This window comes from Pseudochaenichthys georgianus, chromosome 10, assembly GCF_902827115.2.
Source record: "Pseudochaenichthys georgianus chromosome 10, fPseGeo1.2, whole genome shotgun sequence".
Classification (NCBI taxonomy): Eukaryota; Metazoa; Chordata; class Actinopteri; order Perciformes; family Channichthyidae; genus Pseudochaenichthys; species Pseudochaenichthys georgianus.
Window position 1 is genome coordinate 12005679 of NC_047512.1, and position 21619 is coordinate 12027297.

The 21619-nt window shown below is 42.0% G+C and overlaps 2 protein-coding genes across 2 annotated transcripts; one reads left to right on the top strand and one right to left on the bottom strand.

The window, feature by feature from the left end:
* Window positions 1-11880: 11880 nt before the first annotated feature.
* Window positions 11881-14431, top strand: LOC117454379 (uncharacterized). The gene is made up of 6 exons (XM_034093602.2): window positions 11881-12067; window positions 12373-12702; window positions 12871-13230; window positions 13635-13781; window positions 13895-13938; window positions 14024-14431. The coding sequence occupies exons 1-6, from the start codon at window positions 12025-12027 to the stop codon at window positions 14147-14149; spliced, it is 1050 nt and encodes a 349-aa protein (XP_033949493.1). The 5' UTR covers window positions 11881-12024; the 3' UTR covers window positions 14150-14431.
* A 1178-nt stretch (window positions 14432-15609) lies between these two features.
* LOC117454380 (uncharacterized) lies at window positions 15610-18502 on the bottom strand. The gene is made up of 6 exons (XM_034093603.1): window positions 18459-18502; window positions 17994-18323; window positions 16933-17280; window positions 16378-16506; window positions 16236-16279; window positions 15610-16159 (listed from the first exon to the last, which is right to left on the bottom strand). The coding sequence occupies exons 1-6, from the start codon at window positions 18499-18501 to the stop codon at window positions 16034-16036; spliced, it is 1020 nt and encodes a 339-aa protein (XP_033949494.1). The 5' UTR covers window position 18502; the 3' UTR covers window positions 15610-16033.
* Window positions 18503-21619: the final 3117 nt, after the last annotated feature.

The following is a 21619-nucleotide window of genomic DNA, read 5'->3' on the forward strand; positions in this document are numbered from 1 at the left end:
TTGTCTTTCTATTAACTACATAATCCGTCACTTCTCTAGAAGGATATCATTTGACATAACACACAAGGACCTCCATGCAGGCCTGCTTTTGCCAACCTTAAATCTTCAATGACAAAAACATAACCCCTCACTGTCTTCCCACCCACACAAATGTCTTAAAGGCTGGGTATGTAATTTTGGAGAAACCAGCTCGAGTGCGCTACAATTTGAAAATACACAGCCGGAAAAAAATCGGCCACTTCCTTACAGAGCCCCTCCTCCAACAGACATGAACGTGCACATGACCAATGAGGGCACGAGATAAGTTTGTGTGCACAGATGGTAGGCCGTCCAGTTATTTTAGCCGGGCCTGCTGAAATGATTGGTCGTGCTTTTTGCAGTACTACGCTTCCACAGATTACATTTTTTTAGGGATTTGTTGTCAAAGCACTTAAGATATTCATTGCTATCGGGATGTCAAGAGTATTCCATGGAATATAACAAAAAGTGTATCTCGAGCCGGTTTCTCAAACTTACCTACCCCACCTTTAATGTAATGCACTACCAGCAGAAAACAGTCACTGTTTTAGTGGGAAATTGCTTTTTTAGGTAGTATGTTACTAATATTAACTCAAGTGCTCGTGTGCAAGTTCGAAGTAGTTTCTGAAATGCTAACAATAGATATGTTATGTGTTATTTCTAAAAAACATAGTTTGGTTCTTTTAATTTCACTGCACTGAGGTGTTTGCATGTATGTGAAACAACAAGCAAAGCCACATGCAGGAGCGGATCTGTGAGATGTAGGCTGTGGCTGGCCATTTCTCTGCTTTGACAGACCGCAAAGCATGTTTACTCAGAATGCTCATGATTGGGCATCAACAGGATATGTCACGAGCGTACAAGAAGCCTCCGCGGGATAAATTTAGCAAAAGCAGTTAATGTGATAGATGTTGGTTTTGCCTTCTTGGATGTGAACCCATTTAGTTCAATCAATGTCTAGTAAACAACACAACTCAATCCCTTGCAAGCACAATTGTTGAGTTTTAATTATATCCTTTGTTATAAAATGATAAAGTTATGTTGTGGTTACTATTCAAAATAAATCTATTTGATTTATGTTACTGTTCAAACGATGATATTCACTATCGTACTCGGCATCAGGTTTGCTCACCGCTAGTGGTGGGTGAAGGGCCCTAAAAAACTAATCTACAAACCAAACAAACCAGACATTTGGTTTGACTGACCAATGTAAGACTATGACGAATGTCACAAGTAAATGTGTGTGAGTTGCGTAGCCCGACATTTAATCCAGGTCATCATAAGAAACGTAAGAGATCCCCCCTTTCATGACTAGATTTAGAGTCCAGTACTTCCCTGAGCAGAGTTAGCTGTTTCTCCCTGTTTCCAGTCATTGTGCTAAGCTAAACTGCCGACTGTAGCTTCATATTAGCAGTATGCACCTGAGGCTGATATCAGTCTTTACATTGAACCCTGCAAGAAATAAGTATATTTCTCTGGAAAAAACTTTTGTATGTAGACTGCAAGCTGTGAAAACTAAGATCAGTAGCTAGCACGAAGATTTGAAACCACATTGTGTGTGTGTGTGTGTGTGTGTGTGTGTGTGTGTGTGTGTGTGTGTGTGTGTGTGGGTGTGTGTGTGTGTGTGTGTGTGTGTGTGTGTGTGTGTGTGTGTGTGTGTGTGTGTGTGTGTGTGTGTGTGTGTGTGTGTGTGTGTGTGTGTGTGTGTGTGTGTGTGTGTGTGTCAATGCTTTAACAGGTTGACGGGTTGACTCCTCTGAAACTAAAGATAAAGATAGCCTCTGTGGTTTCACACCCATTCTGACCAAACTTTTCTGAAGTTTCCATCTGCATCTTTTCTTTTTTTTGTATGCATGGAAGCATCAACCAAAGACTCTCTTGTAAATTGCCTATTTATTTTAACCTTGGCAAAAACTGTACAGATCAGTACACTATAGATATATGATTATGTAAATTCCTTTCTTTCTTTTTAACATCCATTACAGAGAGACAGGAAGTCCAAGAGTGTGGATGTGTTGCATTAAGTATCAGCGAAGCTTGCAACATCTTGTGTCATGTTTCTATGCCCATTCATTTAATTAAATTTGTTTCTTTTTTAACTAAACAATATTAATATTGTGTTTAAGTATAAGTGCCCTTAGCAATTTACCATCTTATCAACAGGAGCTAATGTTGTGTACACGTAAACGACAAATGAGTTATGTATAGAGGCTGTTTGAGGGGAGGGGCCTACATTATACAATGTCATTTTTGTGAATAATACAATTAATATATGACTGGAGTGATAACTTCTGTGGAAGCTGCAGCTAGTAAATCCATCTCACATTAGCTTTGGGTCACATGTGCTGAAACGGTCACTATATCCTGAAAGTCGTGCATGAGACAGATAATCTGATGAATATAATGATGTGCCTCTGCCTCCCCCCAGTGCTTCTAGAGGCATTTGCAAGGTAGCAGCGCCTGAATGAAAACAACACTTGCATCATTTATTCTTGACAGGCGGAAACCTTTGAGCTAGATAGAGAAAGTGACAGTGTTAACCTCCAGAGTTTAAGTGTTTGATAGGGACATGTTCATTTGCATTGATAAGAGGTTACATTCAAATCAAAGTCAAATAAAATCCATATTGATTGTGAAGAAATATTTGAAGTAAAGTAAAATATTCTTGGGTGAAAGTACATTTTGTTTTACTCTAACTAAATGTTATTGTGTTTTCCTTTCATGTTTCAGGAACCGGCTTACGGTCTTTTGGAGATTTACAGACTGACAATGTATTTCTGCTTCTGCCGTCTGTGGTCCCGGCTATTAGTGTGATTGTTATAGCCATCCTTATTCACGCCATCAAGAAAAACAAGTGTGATTATTGCCATGACAAGGGTAAGTATAGTAAAGTATAGTAGTATAAGTACAGGGTCCTCAGTAAATAATCGGCCCTTTCTGTGTCAACCCTCCATGGCAAATCTTCCCTTCGCGGGGAGTTTTGCGGTGGAACGGGTCACCAGAGAGTATCACAGCTTTATAGCTGCGACCCCAGCTGAGGGCTTGTCCATTAACACAATGTTCTGGGGAATGGAAACTCAGCTGTGTGCTAACAAGGTGGAGGGACAGGACGCTGAAACGGGGTCATTCAATCCAGTTTTGCAGCGTCCCACTGTACCACATGTCTATACACTGTACCACTGTATCACATGGACCACTGTCTTGTGGGTGTCCCACACCCACCTCTTTTATGGGCATGCAAGAGGTAAATCTGTCCTCCCAGGAGAAGATGTGTTTCCTCTCAGCAGAGATTCAGGCTCTGGTGCAGAAACAGGCTGTGTCTGTTGTGCACCCTTAGCACAGAGAAAATTATCTTTATTCCATGTACTTCCTGGTTTTCAGGAAGACAGGGGAATTCAGACCTATTCTAGATCTCCGCGGCCTGAATCGCCGCATTTCCTGCAGGAAATTCCGCATGTTAACTATGAAACAGTTACTGGGGCTTGTGCAGCCAGGCGATTGGTTCACCACCATCGACCTGAAAGACGCGTACTTTCATGTAGAAATTGCTCCAGAGCACAGAAAGTGTCTGCGTTTTGCCTTCCAGGGGATAGCCTACGAGTACAACAGACTACCGTTGGGCTATTCCCTATCCCCACGCACGTTCAGTAAATGTGTGGCCACAGCGCTTCAACCGTTGCGCGCCCACGGCATGAGAGTTTCCTTTTACTAGACGACCTCATAGTCATGGCTGGGTCCCGGGAACAGGAAATGTTTTGCACAGCACAATTGATCACACACCTAACCAAATTAGGCTTTGCGATCAATTGAAAAAAGAGCACCCCCACCAACAGGCGTTGTAGTTGGGAGTAGTGCTCGATGCAGGCGCGCTACGCGCCACCCTGTCAGGGAGCAGAAGTGCGTCCCTTCTCCGGGCGGTTCACAGACTGCGACAGGGGGCGACAGTGACAGCTTTAACTGTCATGCAGACTTTGAGTCTCATGGCGGCTGCTCACATTGTGGTCCCGCAGGGGTTACTGCATATGCGCCGCCTGCAGAGGTGGTTCTCCAGCCTGCGTTTGGATCCCAAGAGGGACAAACGGCGGCTGATGACCATCCCCCCCTCAGTGGAGGGCAACCTCCGGTTTTGGGGGTCCCCGGATCACCTCCGGAGGGGGTCTCCACTGGGACGGATGACCTCCTACATCACAGTGTTCACAGACGCATCCAGAACAGGATGGGGAGGGACCTGCCTGAAGAGGGCTATAGGTGGGCGCTGGGCTCTAACAGAGTCTCGACACAGCAACCTCCTAGAGCTACGGGCGGTAGTGTTAGTCCTCCAGCATTTCATGCCCCTAATTCAAGGGAGACATGTAACGGTCAGGAGCGACAACAGCACCACAGTGGCTTATGTCAACAGGCAGGGCGGAGTCTGCTCCGCCGCCTTGTTGACCACAGCGGAGAGGCTGTGATTATGGGCTTCAGAGGTGGTGTTAGCCCTGAGAGCCCTCCATATCCCGGGACTGGAGAACAGGGGGGCCGACCTCATGTCGAGGGGCGGCCCCTTGCCAGGCGAATGGACGCTTCACCCGGAGGTGGTGAAGCAGATCTGGGCCCAGTTCGGGAGAGCGGAAGTGGATCTGTTCGCCAGCCGGCGCAACAACCACTGTGCCCTGTGGTTCTCCATGGCCCTGGGCGACGACCCGCCCTTGGGGGTGGACGCGTTTGCACACGAGCCATAGCCAAGGAAGCTGCTATACGCCTTTCCACCGCTGCGTCTCATTCTCCCTCTCCTGGGGAGAGTGAGGCGAGAACGTCTGTCAGTCATCCTAGTGGCTCCGGACCGCGTTGGGGCGCCGTGGTACTCAGAGATGACACAGATGAAGGTGGGCCAGCCCTGGGCGGTTCCCCAGTTCTGGGGGGCGATGTCTCAAGAGGCAGGTGCAATCGGGGCGTTACCCACTCTCGGCCAACCTCTCCAGGCTTGGCTCCTGAGAGGGACAGGCTGAGACAGGGTGGATTGTCTGACAGTGTTATTCAGTCTATCCAGGCAGCTAGAGCTGGATCCACCACAGCCTGTTACAGGCCAAGGTGGCTAGGGTTCCAGCGATGGTGTGAGGAGCGGGGAATAGAGCCCCTATCTTGTGAGTTAGGCTCTATTTTATCCTTCTTACAGTTACTGGTGGACAGAGGGCTTGCACATTTAACAGTGAAAGTGTATCCAGCAGCCATCTCGTCCTGCCATGAGGGATTTGGCGGCAGGTCAGCCTTTAGTCAACCACTGATGTTGCGGTTTTTACAGGGGGTCAGGTGGCTGCGCTCAGTAGTGCACACCTCCGCCCCTAGTGCTCGGAGCTTTGGTCTTAGAACCATTTGAGCCTCTGGAGCTCTCCTCCCTAAAAGCACTGTTGTGGAAGACAGCTTTGCTTCTTGCCTTAACGTCAGCCAAAAGAGTGTCCGAGTTAACCGCTCTGTCGGTGCACCCGGGCTGTTTACGGATTCGGGGTGACCGGAGCGGCGCGACACTCAGACCGAACCCCTCCTTTGTGCCCAAGAGCCTAAGGAGTGCATTCAGGTCGAGGGCTATTCAGTTAGGGGGTTTTAGTCTTCCACCCCATAGTGGGGACAGGGAAGCTAAACTGCACCTCCTCTGCCCAGTGCGTGCGCTAGCATGTTATGTGGATCGCACGGCTGCCCTTAGACGCACCGAACAGCTGTTTGTGCTTCGGGGGCGCTGTGATCGGGAAAGCTCTGTCCAAGAAACGCCTGGCAGGCTGGCTCTGCGAGTGCATTGCACATGCCTACGGACAGGCAGGGAGAGCCTGCCCCACGGGGGCTCGTGCGCACTCCACACGGGCTGTAGCTGTGTCAACAGCCTTATTCAACGGTGTGAGTGTGGAGCATATATGCACAGCGGCGTCTTGGTCGGCCCCTTCATAAGGTTTTATCTCTTGGACATGTCAGGCTCTTTCTCCTCGTCTGTGCTTGCGGGGGCAATACAGGACTGGTAGGGGGGGGGGTTGTGGGTCAGTTGGCATCTGACCCCCTCCCCGGACGTAATGCGCCTTCGCTGTTCTCGGGCCCTCTGAGGGTCCCGGGATGGGCGAGGGGCGCGCTGCGCCTCTCGGCAGGAGCAGAGCAGCCCTCCACACTTTAGTCCACACACTTTGCACGGGGTCAGTGTTTGAGTGTGGGGCATGGGCTCTGGCGCTCTCCCTGTTATCCTTAGGGATTCAGGGAGGCAGGCGTGTAGTAAGCCCATTCGGGGCAGAGGGGGCTCTCCCCATCTGTCTATGGGCGGGGGGGGGTCCCCCGGCACTGTTTTTTGAGCACACTTTCTGCGAGGTAAGCGCAGCAGGGTGTGCTCTGTCAGCCACAGCCCAGATTTCTCCTCGGTTACAACCGGGTTAAAGGAGAATGTGGGGCAGCAGCTGCTGACCATAAAAGCCGGTCAGGGGCATTAGGGTGGAATGTTGTTGGATGACAGTGCGCGTATACATCGGGGCTCCACCCACTGTACCCATAGAGTCCAGTAGAGGGCGGAGCCTGTGAGAGATATAACGTTGGGTTACGTATTGTAACCCTTGTCATATTAGCACAGGCGGAGCCCTCTACTCAGGGCACTGTCTGTCCTATTCCGCTCGCTGAAGAGAGGTGTAGGATGATAGTCAGGAGGCGAGGCCTCCTTTTATACGGTGTGATGCGCGCACATTCAGGTAGGCCCGCCCAAGGCCGGCTACGTCTATAGAAGTCTCAGTGGGAGAATGCTCGCAGGGTAAGGTAGTACCCATAGAGTCCAGTAGAGGCCTCCTCCTGTGCTAAAATGACAAGGGTTACAATACGTAACCCAACGTTACTGCAAAGAAATAATCTACCAAACACAGATGTCCTTACCGTTTGTGTTAAGTTTATATCAAATACAGCAAATATCTTAATTCATACAAAAGTAGCTGTATCCCATATTTTTGTGCATCATAATATTTTTTATAATTTAATATTGTGTCAATTATTCATGTACACATCACTGTTGATAAGGGATGTGTGCAGTGGTCTGGGAAACAAGCAAAACCACATGCAGCTGCTATAATAACAAATAAAAGCTGTGAATTTAATACTCTCACCCTCTGACCAAACATCTACACCTCGTCACTCAGACTCAACAGACCTGTGGTATTCCACAGGACGTTGGAGGTGAGTCGTGCAAAATGTTATCAAGTTCTCATCATGTTATTGTGAGTCATGTGGTTTATAACTATCAGCATCTCTAACTTGCAGGTCCAGCATGATGCATTTGCATGCTCTTAAGCATCGACCTCAAAGGGAAGAAAGACCTCTGTCCTATACACCTGTCATAGGTGTATGACAACCCTGTGGTTGTCCACCAGGTGGTGCTGTTGTAACCTGTGTGTTAATGTGTATTCATCAGCTAAAACCCCGGCGTCAGTTACATTTTTAACCTTATGCTCATTCAGGTACGTTACAACGCGTTCTGGAAGGATATTTTTGAATTGTTCAAGAAGGAACAGTTCCCTCAAATCATTAAGATTTACAACTTCGGAAGCTCCCGAACAAGTTCCACATAGGTCTGTCCTTCTGACTTCCTTAGCTTCCTGAACTGCTGACGGTAGGCCTCAGGTACCAACTCATAAGCTTTTAGCACTGCAGTCTTTACCCTTAAGTAATCTTCACTGTCAGCCATACTTAATGCAGAAAATGCTTCTTGAGCCCTACCAGTTAACACACACTGTAATAGCAATGTTTTCTCCGAATCAGACCACTGTCGTCTTTGGCTAAGTCGCTCAAAAAGTCCAAAAAAAGAATCTACAGTCTTCTCCTCAAATTTTGGTAACAACCTCAAGTTATGAGCTACATCAAAAGTTGCTGGGGACACCCCAGAAGAAAGCTTACCCTCTTGGATGAGGTCCAACTTGTAACGCTCTTGTTCTAATTCAGCTTCCCGCACCACTGTAGTTAACCTTAAACACTCCATCTCAGTTTCCTGTTCACGAGCTCTAGCCCGGTCCTCACGAGCATTTGCTCGTTCCTCACGTTCACTGTCTTGTTGGTACTGCAGCAGCATTATTTCCTTTCTCTGTTCAAATGTCATTTCACCAAAGTCAAACAAAGAAAAACTTGCACTTCCCTGCCGCTCTGGATGTATTGCTGCCTTCTCAGCCAACTCATCCTCGGAACAATCATTGACAGCCACTGCTGGCAGAACTTCTTGCAGTACCAACTGGGTCTGTAACATAGTCACTATGGTGTCTTTACGACCCTGCTTTGGAATGTCTACCTCAAAATGCTCTGCAATTTTTAACAGTTGGTCTTTAGTACATTTTTCCAGCAGTTCCACACTGGGACACTTAACAAAATCCGTCAATGTAGCCATGATTATACAAACTCCCTCCCTTCCACCCTTGCCAGTAGTTATATTGGGAACATTAGAAACACAAAATTACAAAATGAAGCAAAATAAGTTGCTTTAATCAGAAGTAAGTCTTTAACATGAAGATAAACACATCTGGCCCTTTAGGACTTAAACTGCAGATTTGTAGGTTTGCCATGAGTGTTTATTATTATACATTTAGTCCAAACTTGAGTTGAGTTTGTCGATACCTACAAATATCTGGGCTTTTGGTTGGACAGTAATCTCAACTTCAAACACCATATTGAAGTTCTAACTAAGAAATTGAAATTCACTCTTGGCTTCCTTTACAGACTTAAATGTTGTTTTTCAACTTCATCCCGTAAAAGGTTGGTCTCTGGCTTATTCCTGTCCCAGCTGGACTACGGTGATACCATTTATAGATTTGCTTGTCCCACTGTTTTGGCCAAACTTGACCCACTCTACCATGCTGCACTGCGTTATATAACAAATGCACCCTATAGGACTCACCATTGCAAACGGTATAGCCTAACTGGATGGTCCTCACTTAGTATGCGTAGGATGCAGCACTGGTTTTTATTAATGTATAAAGCCATTTTAGGAAAGCTTCCACTGTACATATGTGCCAGATTTGCTCCAGTTTGTGACTCTTACAACCTCAGATCCAGTGCCTGGATACGGTTCCAGGTTCCTGCCGTGCGGACTGAGGCTGGGAAAAGGAGTCTTTTTTATTATGGTCCTTGGTCTTGGAATGACCTTCAATCACGCCTCAAACCGAGGGCACTTGTCTCAATAGCATGTTTTAAATTGAAGTTGTCTGAGGTCCTTACCACCAGCTGCTCTTGCAGTAATAAGTAGCACCTTTCTTACTGTCCTAATGTGCACAATGTAGTGACTGCTTTTTTATCTTTTGTTTTCTTAGTTATGTTCTCTGTATTTTATATGTTTGTGTTATGTGTTATGTGTAACGTTGCTGCTTTCTTGGCCAGGTCAGCATTGCAAATGAGATTCTATCTCAATGCCTTTATCTGGTTAAATAAAGGTTAAATACAAACAAAAAAAAATACAAAAAACTAAGGGAATAATAATAACACTTGTTTGGATCCTCTTTGCTTTTGGCCTCACACAGTTACTGCTTTATGTGGGGACCAGTTCTTACTCCAAACAACACATTACAATTGACAATGTTTAAAACACTATCTATAACATTTCAGCTTGGACTTTGACTTTGTTTGACCTTCAGCTCACAACCCAAAAATATAACTATTTGTCATGATGCATAAAAAAGGAATTATACCTCATATCTCATTATCTGGGTTTCACAATGTGTTCCCAGCAGTACGTTCTACCTGGATGAGCGACAGTTTCAGTTTTCTTTCTTTTTAACTGAAACTCAGAAATAACCTCTACAGCCTTGTTGCTTTACTCTGTATAAAAGCTTTAGGGCCATCAGAAATCTCATTTTCACATTTCAGTGGGACATTGTGTTAACTGCTTTCACCCGGTAAGGGAAAAAAGCAACAGTCTGAATTACCAGGTATCTTCATTTTTATCAGAGTGGTTGATTACCAAAAAAATGGTGAAGGTCCGAGGATCATTCTCATTGGATGTGGGACACTTTTGACACAAAAGCTAAACAAAACCAGTTGATGTAATTTGTCTAGTCTTAAAAATCCATGGTAACATTTTATGGGCTTGAGTGTTGGTATTTCCCCCCCTCTTCTCAGAAATAAAAAAACTGGTTTAAAACTTATTTTCTTTTCCGTCGCTTGTCTCCTAACTCATACACGCAGCCATTTCCTTAATGAAAGTGATTTAAGAAGCAACCCCTCTCTGTATTGAGAGCAGCTTTGATCCCCAATCACAATGTGGTTACAAGAGGCCTTTTTTCAACCACTATTGCCCCTTTCACACCAGCGCCTTTTCAGCTCCGGCTCGGAGCTAGAGCCTGAAAAGCGCCGGGTTTTCCAGTTCACACCGGAGCTGCGCCGGCTCTTAGCTCCGGAATCCGCTTCATTTCCAGCTCCAAAAAATTGTCGGTCCAGAGGCAAGAGCTTTGGAGCTAAGAGGTGACGTCGCTTACGTCGAGGCGTGCAGGAAACTAAACCCACCTCCCATGGGTCGACTGTTATGCCTGCCTACAAGCAGTAGTGCCTATAAACACACTTTATAAAGTCAGGCAACACTAACCAGGCTTCGTGTGATTCTGTTTATTTGTGCCTTACTTTGACCATCCGTTCGCTGTTATCGATCATTGTGGAGAGAGGCAGACGTGTTGTTTTGTATTATTGCAGCTATCGGATGCAAGTAGTCAGTTTAGCTTCGGTTGCTATGCTAACATCACCCGTTTTATACCAGAGAAACTTTCATAACAGCGTTGTGATACCAAACAGTGTCAATTCAGACGTACACACATTCACTTAGGCTAAGGGGAACTGGGGATATGCATCAGCTGCTTGTGTGAGTCGGACAGTGAATACTTTAGAGCGGCCGCTGCAGTGTGAGCTAACCGGGAGCTAACGGGAGAATAAACTCCTGTGGAAGAGCAGCCAGCACTGCAGCGGTCGGTAAATGCTGCAGAAACACATTAATAAACAATGAACCACGGCACTCTGGAGGTTAAGGTTGGAGAAGTCGTTATTCAATTTATTCTGGCTTCGTGTGATTAAAAGCAACACGATCATCGACCCGACGCAGTTGTTGTTGTGAGCTGCCGTTGGGGGGCAAATCAGCGATGTAAACGGTGACGTCATGACGCAGCAAGGGCAGCTCTGGGGCGCCAGTGGGCGGTGTGCACAGAGCGGGAGCTGAAAAGGGAAACCGGAGCTGAACCAGAAAAGCTCCCGCTCGGAGCTAGAAACTGAAAAGCGCTGGTGTGAAAGCCGCATATCTGAAGGATTGTCATGATATTTTGTACACACTTTTATGCTCCTCCGGAATGACTCTTAATGACTTTGGTGATCTACTGAATTCTCTTCCTAGGTTTTTCTTGTCCCACTCTCAGGTTTACATGTTTGTTGTCTAAATGTGTCTTTGTGGTGCAGAGTTTCATGGTCCACACAGGATAAATCCTAATAACGTGAGCGAATCATGTAATGGTTGTCATCACTTAATATGTATGTGTTTAGGATTGGGAACCGGAACTCTATTTCAAAGTAAGAATCAAATGCAAAGTTTGCAGCACCGGGTACCCAAAGAAAAAGGAGAATGTATTATTGTTATGCATTTTGTTTCCTAACCAAGCACATTGGCTCTCTCTCTGGATGATGTTTTGTTTTGTCATGGCACTATGGGAAGATTTAGAGATGCAAACACAGGACTGCAGATTCACTTGTACACTAAGCAACAACTGAAGTTCAGCACAAGTTCAGCACAGTCTCTACCTCTCGATCGAACCACACACTGCGGCTCCGCTGCCCGTATAACACCCTTCATCTTTCTCTAAACATAATGAAGGTCATTCAGCATTTTTCTTCCATTCAAACAGACCACAAAACGTCAAAGTGTTGCAATACAACATTGTGACAGGATATGTATTTGTTGGGCCCTCCCTACTGTGGCAGTCTGACCCATCCCCACCTTCTCATATCCTCACCTTTACTGCAAAACCAACGAAGATCCAAACAAGAGACAACATCAAGATGATCCTTTTATGGATTACACTGCTTCTTCTCCATCAAGGATGTAAGTGCTATCTATCTATTCCAGATAATGTACTACTTCAGCGTTAGTGAGGGGAAATAAATACATATTTTTTACATTTGTTTATTAGTAAGAGAATCAGAGCAACCTTTTTCTTAAAGGTTGGTATATAGTTACAGAACCTCAAACACACCTTATATTTCTGGCTGTATTTACAGAAATAAATGTGTGTGTATAAAATTGCAAGTAATATTGTTTGTTCAATCTTCTTTCCTGTATACTTCCATTGCACTTGTAGATTATGATTGTTATAATAATGATATACTCTCTATTGTCTTTTAATACAGATGGACTGATTCCAGTGACCATAGTTCAACTTGGTGAATCTGCAACCTTCACATGCGTTTACCCTGATTGGGAGCATAGCAATACACGAGTCAAGTGGTACAAACAGAGTGTTGGTGATTCTCTTACATTAATTACTACACTGTTGAAAGGCACTGAAAATCCTGCATTTGAAAAAAGGTTTCCTCGCTATCGTTTCAATGTAAAACATCTAGTTAACATGAGCTCTCTGACCATTTTGAAGACAATCCAAGATGATAAGGCAATGTATCACTGCGCAGTCACTACGTGGAGCAAGGATGAATGGACGAGCACATATTTGTCTTTAGAAGGTAATACCTATCTCTGTATTTATGTTAGTAGTGTGAAGATAAAACAGATGCTTTTAGTTTCATAATAATTGACCATTTCAAAATCTGACATTTTCATTTTGACCTTCCATTACTGAAATTACATGATAAACACAACTGTTTAACAATTTCCACTGTCGTGTTCTGTAGGAAACACTCTGAGGGCGACAAACGTTACTGTTGTTCAGTGGCCGACACTATCCGATCCAGTTCATCCAGGAGACTCCGCCACTCTCCAGTGCTCAGTCCTCTCTGACTCTGAGAACAAGAAATGTCCAGGGGAGCACAGTGTACACTGGTTTGGAGTCAGATCAGATACGTCTTATCCTAACATCATCTACACTGATGGAAATGAACCAAATGAGTGTAAGAAGACATCGGACACTCAGAAGAGTTGTGTTTATCACCTCTCAAAGAACTTCAACTCCTCTGATGCTGGGATTTACTACTGTGCTGTGGCCACATGTGGAGAAATAGTATTCGGAGACGGAACAAAACTGAACATAGAAGGTAAAAGTATTGCTGTTTATTTTAACCCGTTTTCTTCCTTTTATTGTTAATTTATGTGCTTTTAAGTTTGGGATTTATTTGTATTTAACTCTAAGTTATACAGTTGGTTCTCTATTATCTTCTTTAAGCTGTCTTTATGGATGGCAAGCCAATCTAATTTAAGTATTCCAGATGCCTTGGGCATTATTTTATCTGGCCTTAGACATCATTGATGTACATCACATGTTTGTAATAAGAAACCCAAGTGGTTTAAGTCAGTGTGGTGTAAGTGTTTGATAGGGACATTTGCAAGGTTACATTCAAATAAATGGATAAAATCCATATTGATTGTGAAGAAATATTTGAAGTAAAATATTCTTGGGTGAAAGTACTAAATGTTATTGCGTTTTCCTTTCATGTTTCAGGAACCGGCTTACGGTCTTTTGGAGATTTACAGACTGGCGATGTATTTCTGCTTCTGCCGTCTGTGGTCTCGGCCATTAGTGTGATTGTCATAGCCATCCTTATTCACGTCATCAAGAAAAGCAAGTGTGATTATTGCCACGACGAGGGTAAGTATAGTCCATCTCTACAGTATATCTCTTATTAGCTGATGCTAATATCAGTATTTATCAAAAACGAGGTTATCCTTATCTATTTCTAAATTATTTGTGTCATATTGTAGCTGCTGTGTCCCTGCAAGAAAATGTTGCAAAAAGAAATGTAAAGGTAAGATCACTATTGCAAAAAAACGTATCGTGCATCTTGATCAGTTTTGACCAAGTTCGTTCTTATCTGCATTACATTTCCTCAGAGAAATGAAGACCCATGGATTTATTCTACTGTCGTCTTTACCGTCATGGAAACCAGCATTGGTGTAACGAAGGAGGGAAAAGCAGCAAAGAGAGAGAGGATCTACGCTGCTGCCAAGGCTTTTTGAACGGATTAGCTTGTTGGAAGTGGACTCGGCTAGGGCTGACAAATATTTGTTTTGCTCACTGATCGGACAGCAAGCGGATAATGAGATGTTTCCTGAATTTGACAATTGTATTGCATTAAATAAGCAGACTGCAGCTTGCCTGTTTGAGTTTTAAAGCTAAAAGCTGTTATACCATGTGCGATTTAGCTTGCATTGAGCCTATGATGTTTCTCTGGAATATTCTTTTGTTCATATGCTTACATGTAAAAATACTTGATTAAAATAAAAGGGCATTTTGTTCCATTTGGGTTTGTTGGATTTCAAATGTTGTGAAATAGTGATGCAAACAGATATTAGCGAAGGCCTGTTGTGCATCTAGGCCGCAGGTACACTGCTTCTTTACAATCATGCGCCCCATGGTTTTTATCAACTTGGTCTTTTTAAGTCCATTCCCTAAAAAACCTACTCAAACATGAATATTTCTTACATAAACATTCCACCAAATGTGGTAAGAAATACTAAATATGATTTGAATGCAAGTGTGTCAATTGTCTCTCCAGAGAAGACTTTAATTGTTTTCTTCATTGACAGTGAAAGGCAGAATAATGCTTCTAGTTAAAAGGAAGCATGACGGGAAATGTTACTGCAGTCACAATAAAACTATTGCTCTGTGAAATCATTATACAGGAAGCCTCTTTAAGTTTGACAACTTTAACATTTGGTGGTTGTTGTGAGAATGATTCAAAATGTAAGCAAGCCATGTTGGTTCATGAAACACAAGTGGTCTCATGTATGAACACCAAACACCAGGGGGCACTGAAAGGTGAAAAGCCGTAGATTTTGATTTATTTTTAAGAGTAAGGATTAAACGTTAGCTCGAGGAAACTAATAAAATAACCGCAAATGTATTTATTCCGCTTATTCACTTATATGTGCACAATATAACCACATTTCCATACACCATATTTTTCATATTCATCATGCACAGTTCCACCCCAAAGGATGATAGACAGGAGCTTTTCTTTTAGTTCAGTTTTATATATCTAAGAAATCATAGCCATCTTTTTTTGTCAAGAAATCACATCAGCCAACACGGGTATTGTTAAATGAATACTAACTAAAACAGTATTCAACACGGCCCTATTCTACACTGCTGTCTGTCATACTGTGAACTACAACACATTAACAAACAACCTGACTAGCTGGTATTAAACATGATCAAATAATTACTTTTCTTCTCTCCTTCTGAGTCACGGCATATAGAGGACTCTGGTTGTTTTCTCACATCTATGTTTGAAAGAAAAGCTGCCTGGAGCATTTTTAAATATGAGGTTCAGCTTTCCTCTTGCTGTTGTCTTGGTTATTTTAGTTCCTCTTGTAACTTTGTTTTCTTTATAAGATGTGTTCAAAATGATAATTAGAACAGTGTTTAATGATTTAATAGAGATATATGAACCCGGCCTCACAAGAAAAAAATACCCTTTTCCTCTGATTTGCCACTCAAGCTGCTGGGTCCCATTTATTAAGGGGACACATTTTTATTATTTGCAGCCACATACAAAACATTTTTTTTTTTTATTCAATCGACAGGTTATACATGTAAGCATTAAAAGAAGATAAAAAAGTAATCAATATATACTTGATATGCAAAACACAAGCTAATTACAACATGCTATAAAACTTGCGCTTCAACTACATTAATACAATACTCTGTCAAATATCAGCTAATATATCCTTGCGGTGCTCTCGCTGTCCGCTCTATGTGTATGCTGAGAAATAATCTGGTATACTGCCTGTCTGGGGTGAGCCGTGCAACGCTGGTCCAACAAATCAGCAACTGGCACTCATGCATGTGCACAGGACAGGGAAAGGACTCTCTGACGCCACTTTTAAAAAGCTAACATTTCAAAATGCCTTGGCGGCAGCGTAGATCCTCTCTCTCTTTGATGCTTTTTTGTCTCTCGTTCCACCAATGCTGGTTTTCATCACGTTGTAGATGACAGTAGAATAAATCCATTGGTCATCATTTCTCTGTGAAAATATTTAGCAAACTATGTGAAAAACTGAAATAGATTAATTGTCCCTGTTGTATGTATGTTGATCTTACCTTTGCATTCATGTTTGCAACACAGTCTTGCAGGGACACAGCAGCTTCAAAAGGGAAAATAATTAGAAATAGATAAGCATGCACTTGTTTATAAAATAAGTGATATTATCATCATGTTATATAGTAAGGTACATTTAATTACCCTTATTATGGTCACATTCACACTTGCTTTTCTTGATGGCGTGAATAAGGACGGATATAACAATCAGACTTGTAGCCGAGATCCCACACAGCAGATATATGTTGTAAGTCTGTAAATTACCGAGAGAAGCTGAAGAAAACACGAGGAATTTACTTTACAATACAACTAATATTTCCTTACAATCATTCTGGATTTTATTTGACTTTTTATAAACTCGTAAATATGCAGATTTCCTAATAAAATGACACTTACTTGGGTTTCTTATTACTATCTTATGATGAACAGCAACAAATGAATACTGTAACCCTTAGAGAATTGTATATCCTTTCCTGCCTATTAGTAGGATATGAAGATGCCAAATATAATGTAAAAATATTGTCCAGAATATCTTCAAATATTATATTTAATGGGATGGTGAGACCATTAAGGTGAAAACTCCTGGGGAATATATTGTATATCAAAGAATTTTGAATATAAATATTTTTCAAACCTAAAAGCACCTAACCCAGCAGTAAAAGGGAGACAAAATATTAAAATATATAGCAATACTTTTACCTGCAGTTACATCTCCAAATAATATCTCTCCACATGTGGCCGCAGCACAGTAGTAAGTCCCGGCATTAGAGGAGCTGAAGTTCTTTGAGAAGCGATAAACACAACTCTTCTGAGTGTCCGGTAACTTCTCACATTCCTCTTGTCTTCTTCCATCAGTGTAGATGATGCTAGGACGAGATTTGTCTGATCCGGCTCTGAACCAGAACACACTGATGTTTCCTGGACATGTTTTATTCTCATATTTAGAGAGGACCGAACACTGAAGGGTCATCGAGTTTCCTGGAGGAGCTGGATCAGATAATGTCGGGCACTGAACAACAGAATAGTTTGAAGTCCTCTGAGTGTTTCCTGAAAAATACAAAACTGTTTTAAAAAATTGATCCCATTTTATCTGACATTTGTAAAAGTATTAACATGAATCTGCTGATATTTAGCAAATGTGGAGCTGCTTTATTGGTAGAGATTCCCTCAAAGTGTAATTTAGATTGTTTAAATATCGATTATTTAAGCTGTTGGTGATCTTCTACCGCTCTACCATCGAGAGCCTATTAACATACTGCATCACAGTGTGGTACACCAGCTGCACTGAGGCCGACAGGGTGAGGCTCCAGAGAGTTGTAAAAGCCGCACAGAGGATCATCGGCTGCCCTCTCCCCTCCCTGATGGACATGTACACCTCCCGCTGCCTCAGTAGAGCCAACAACATTGTTAAGGACAGTTCACACCCCGGCTTTCACCTGTTCAACCTGCCGCCCTCCGGCAGGCGCTACAGGTGTATCAAATCCAAAACAAACAGACTCAAGAGCCATCATTGCTCTTAACACCTGAAAGTCATACCTCTTATTCATCAAGAAATCAACATCCAAAGTAAATACAAATATCTGAAAATAAATAGAATAATTTAATCTTAATTGTATGTCTAACTGAATTTGTATTTTAATTTGTGTTAAAATGCAACAGATAATTGAAATGTTACTTTGCTTAAATATTACCAAAGTGCAGCTTTGGATCCGACCCGAAGCATTTACAAAACTCATTCTAATGAACTAGATCACATTTACCTTTTAGTAACAAATATGTCCCACTCCATACAGGATTTCCATAAGACTCTGTGCTTAAGCAGTGATACATTCCTTCATCTTCTGGGATTGTCGTCCGAATTGTGAGGGTGCTTAACTTGTTATCCCGTTTTACCTCCAATCTTGAGTCAGAAGTCTCTGGTGCAAACTCAGGTTTTGTAGATCCGAGCAGTGTCACAATTAATGTCAGAGTCTCTCCAGCATTTTGTTTGAACCAGTAGAGCTGTTTACTGCCAAACTCAGTAGTAGGCAGAGCACACGTGAAGGTCACAGATTCACCAAGAGGAACTGTAGTCACTGGAACCAGCGTATCTGAAATAAATGACAGAATACAACACGTGAAACATTAAATAACAATTAGTGCACAATATGTATCATGCACTAACAAAGTTTAGGTACATTATGTATAGTGTGCATGGACATTCTTAACTAGATACTTGCACTTACAGCCTTGGTGAAGAACAAGCAGTGTTACCCATAAAAGCAGCATCTTGATATTGTATTTTGTTAGAGAACTCTTTGGTATTTGAGTGATTTTAAAGTAGAAGTCACATGGTCACGAGTATGTATGTCAAATGCATCTGATTGGTTTTCACGGAATACAGGTTCAAAGTTGCCCTTCCTGTAACACTGGTCCCTCCCTAGTCTTTTTGAAGCATTATTCTTCTCAATTCACCAAAGGCATTTTAACACTTTCAATAAAGATTAGAGGTAGCATATTGCCTATGCAGTTATACTTGAATATATTGAAAACCTGTGCTGACAGTATTGGACAACACATTAAAGGATAATAAATACAACTGAGGAAACTACAAGATATCATAATGCAGTTTTAAACTGTCTAGATGAGTCTGACAACCTTTCTAAAATCCGCTTCAATTCACATCACTTAGAGCACTATTGGATTACCAGCCTCTCCACATTAATGATATTGTCTACATGTTCATCTGCAATATTTTAAGATTGCACATACATATAATATTTTTCCTTCACTTAGCAGGTTGAAAAACAATTAAAAATGTCCTTCCTTGCCACTATCCCTTCACTGCATATCATTTTGAATCCTATAGTCAGGTTAGTTCTGAGTCGACAGTCTTGATGGCCAAAGGGTGGAAAAATGACCCTTCTGTCACTGAAGTGGCTTTATTTTTCTACTTGTGTATGAAAAACAACCTAAGGATTTACAAAGAGGTTTTCTAATTCTGTATATTTAAAAAATGACTGTAGGAAGTTGTGTTTGACAAAAACAGTGCAGTTTACTCACACGAACAATGCATGTTTGCGCTCCTTGTCGGCATATTGAAGGCTAAGCCACGAGGCTGCGACTGCATTGCATATTTGTTATATCATTTATCATTTCCCATGTACCATTAGTTGGCATTTTACAAAACACCAAACATTTCAATATACCAGTAGTAAATATTGATGGTCAAATCAGAGACATATTGTGTATTTTAAGAAACACGGTCCAATTTGCAAACATCATAACTTAAGCTGTCGATTTGTATCGGTCAAAGTTTATTTATTTGTTCTTCACGCCATCAAGAATATTTCCCACCATTTTCTGCATTAAACGTATTCCTCTATGGGATATGATTAAAAATTGTGCTTTCTGCCATCTTTTGTAAAAGGCAAATAGTTCAACAAACTGAAGATTTGCAATTAATTTACATTAAATAAACATTAGCTTGAAAAGGATCTGACACCATTAACATTTCAATATAAATGCATTGCTTGTAATGCAACAAAAAGCACAACAGCCTATATAGGTCTCTTAGGTCTAATCCTACCACATTGTTGTTGCAGCTGAATTAGAAATGGATGTATTTATCTTTTCTGATTTGTGTACACCGAACATATAACCTGCCATTTGCCATAGTGAAAAAACAGAGCAGCCATGTTAAATACTATGTCCAGAACATCTGTCCGAGCAGCATGTTGTGGTTTGTGGCTTTCTTTAGGGTCAACAGTTGTTGACATTGACAACAAGCCATAACATGCCTTGTACGTTCACACAAACAGTCAGATATAAATGCTTCACACTGACAACCAGATGATGCATGGAAACTTCAGCTGCTGTGGTTGGGCTTCACACTGAGGTGTGAATACAAAGGGGCGCTTGTACCTGTATCATTCTATAAACCTCAGGACGCTGAGCTTACACCGCTGATTTACCTGGTTTTGTATTTCTTCGTTGGCAAGTGAAATACACTAATCTCACTATGTGATGACCCTTTTCATTTCACCTTACTGCGAGTTGATACCTTTTATCTGTAGTCCCAGTCCGAGAGGGGAGGTGCTAATCATTCACTGAACCCACCCAGGTCTAGTCAAAGCAGGAGTTTGAACTAGGATGGGTCAAATGCAGAAAAACAATTTCCCCACGGGGATTAATAAAGTATATCAAAAAATATATGATATGTTAATATCTTGATTGCAAATGGTTGTAGATGCTTTTTGTTGCATCTGAAGCATATACTTTTTTCTTTTGAATGAGCAAAGGAACAAGTCAAACTTAAACAATGAAGCTTCTGAAGCGTCTCTCCTCGCTTCACATCCTGTTGAGGCCCATAAGCAGGTCTGTTCTGAGTACAGGAATTGATAGCGGTCAAAGGGTGGAGAGATGGCCCACCACAACGCACGACTCTCAGTGTAGCTGTTGCATGTGGCTTTGCCTCTTGTTCTAATGCATACGGTCTTTACAAAAGGATGTGAGATCTGAAAGATTGAAAGAAACATTGTGTCCATAATATATTGTCATAAGTGTCTCAAAGTGCACATGTAAAAAATATAAGATAAGATATGTGATGTATAAAATGCATGATACTACTTATCTGTCAGTGGACAATTCAACTTGGTTAACAAAGGTGCTATTCATTGGATTTGTAGATAATATCTGGCAGAGTCAAAATATCTGTTGTAGAACAAATCTTTAAACCTGATGCATTGCACAATAATGCAGGATTGACAGAATCATAGGGGTTTTTCTGTGTAGTTTGGTCACATTTCCTCTCAATGCACAGGATTCACACCTGATCTCTTTGGCTGTGGTTGAAGATGGCTGACGTTCTCCTTTTTAATGTCCAGTTTTGGAGACAGAAGGCTAAATATTTTACTAGAAGTGTCTTGTCTTCACTGTCATTCTTGGAAAATTAACAGTTACTGAACAATTTAAAGACTCATGGTTCACAGCAACAAAAATAAAACTCAGTATCTTTTTAACATCATAAATGTCAGCGATGACAACCAGGCACAATTACAGCATAACACTACCGTTACCAACCATTGTCCTGTGGAATAGCATCATACAAACAGGAAATGTGTTTCTTCTGTGTATGTGTTTTATTGTGCATATGCTTAAATAACACAACATACAAACAAATTAGTCATAATCTTTATATTGTTCACATCACGTCCATTAAATATACTAACACAGTGTCTCAATAGGCTGTTTTGCTGTTGTTAATTAACCATATCAGACAAAGAACTAGGGATGACAGAATCAATACATATAAATCCCGTAGTCTGAATAAAGGTACAACCACCTATCCTATCAGAGGATGATAGCTTAATGGGGCATTAACTGGTATACCAGGGGCATGGGGCTT

Bases quoted from the DNA above. Each gene is read 5' to 3' on its own strand.
- LOC117454379 (XM_034093602.2), top strand. From the start codon at position 12,025: ATGATCCTTTTATGGATTACACTGCTTCTTCTCCATCAAGGAT. The intron at 13,231-13,634 runs GTAAAAGTATTG...TTCATGTTTCAG, and splicing joins AACAAAACTGAACATAGAAG to GAACCGGCTTACGGTCTTTT. The intron at 13,782-13,894 runs GTAAGTATAGTC...GTCATATTGTAG, and splicing joins TGATTATTGCCACGACGAGG to CTGCTGTGTCCCTGCAAGAA.
- LOC117454380 (XM_034093603.1), bottom strand. From the start codon at position 18,501: ATGCTGCTTTTATGGGTAACACTGCTTGTTCTTCACCAAGGCT. The intron at 17,281-17,993 runs GTAAATGTGATC...TGTATTTTTCAG, and splicing joins GACATATTTGTTACTAAAAG to GAAACACTCAGAGGACTTCA. The intron at 16,160-16,235 runs GTAAGATCAACA...ATATTTTCACAG, and splicing joins TTGCAAACATGAATGCAAAG to AGAAATGATGACCAATGGAT.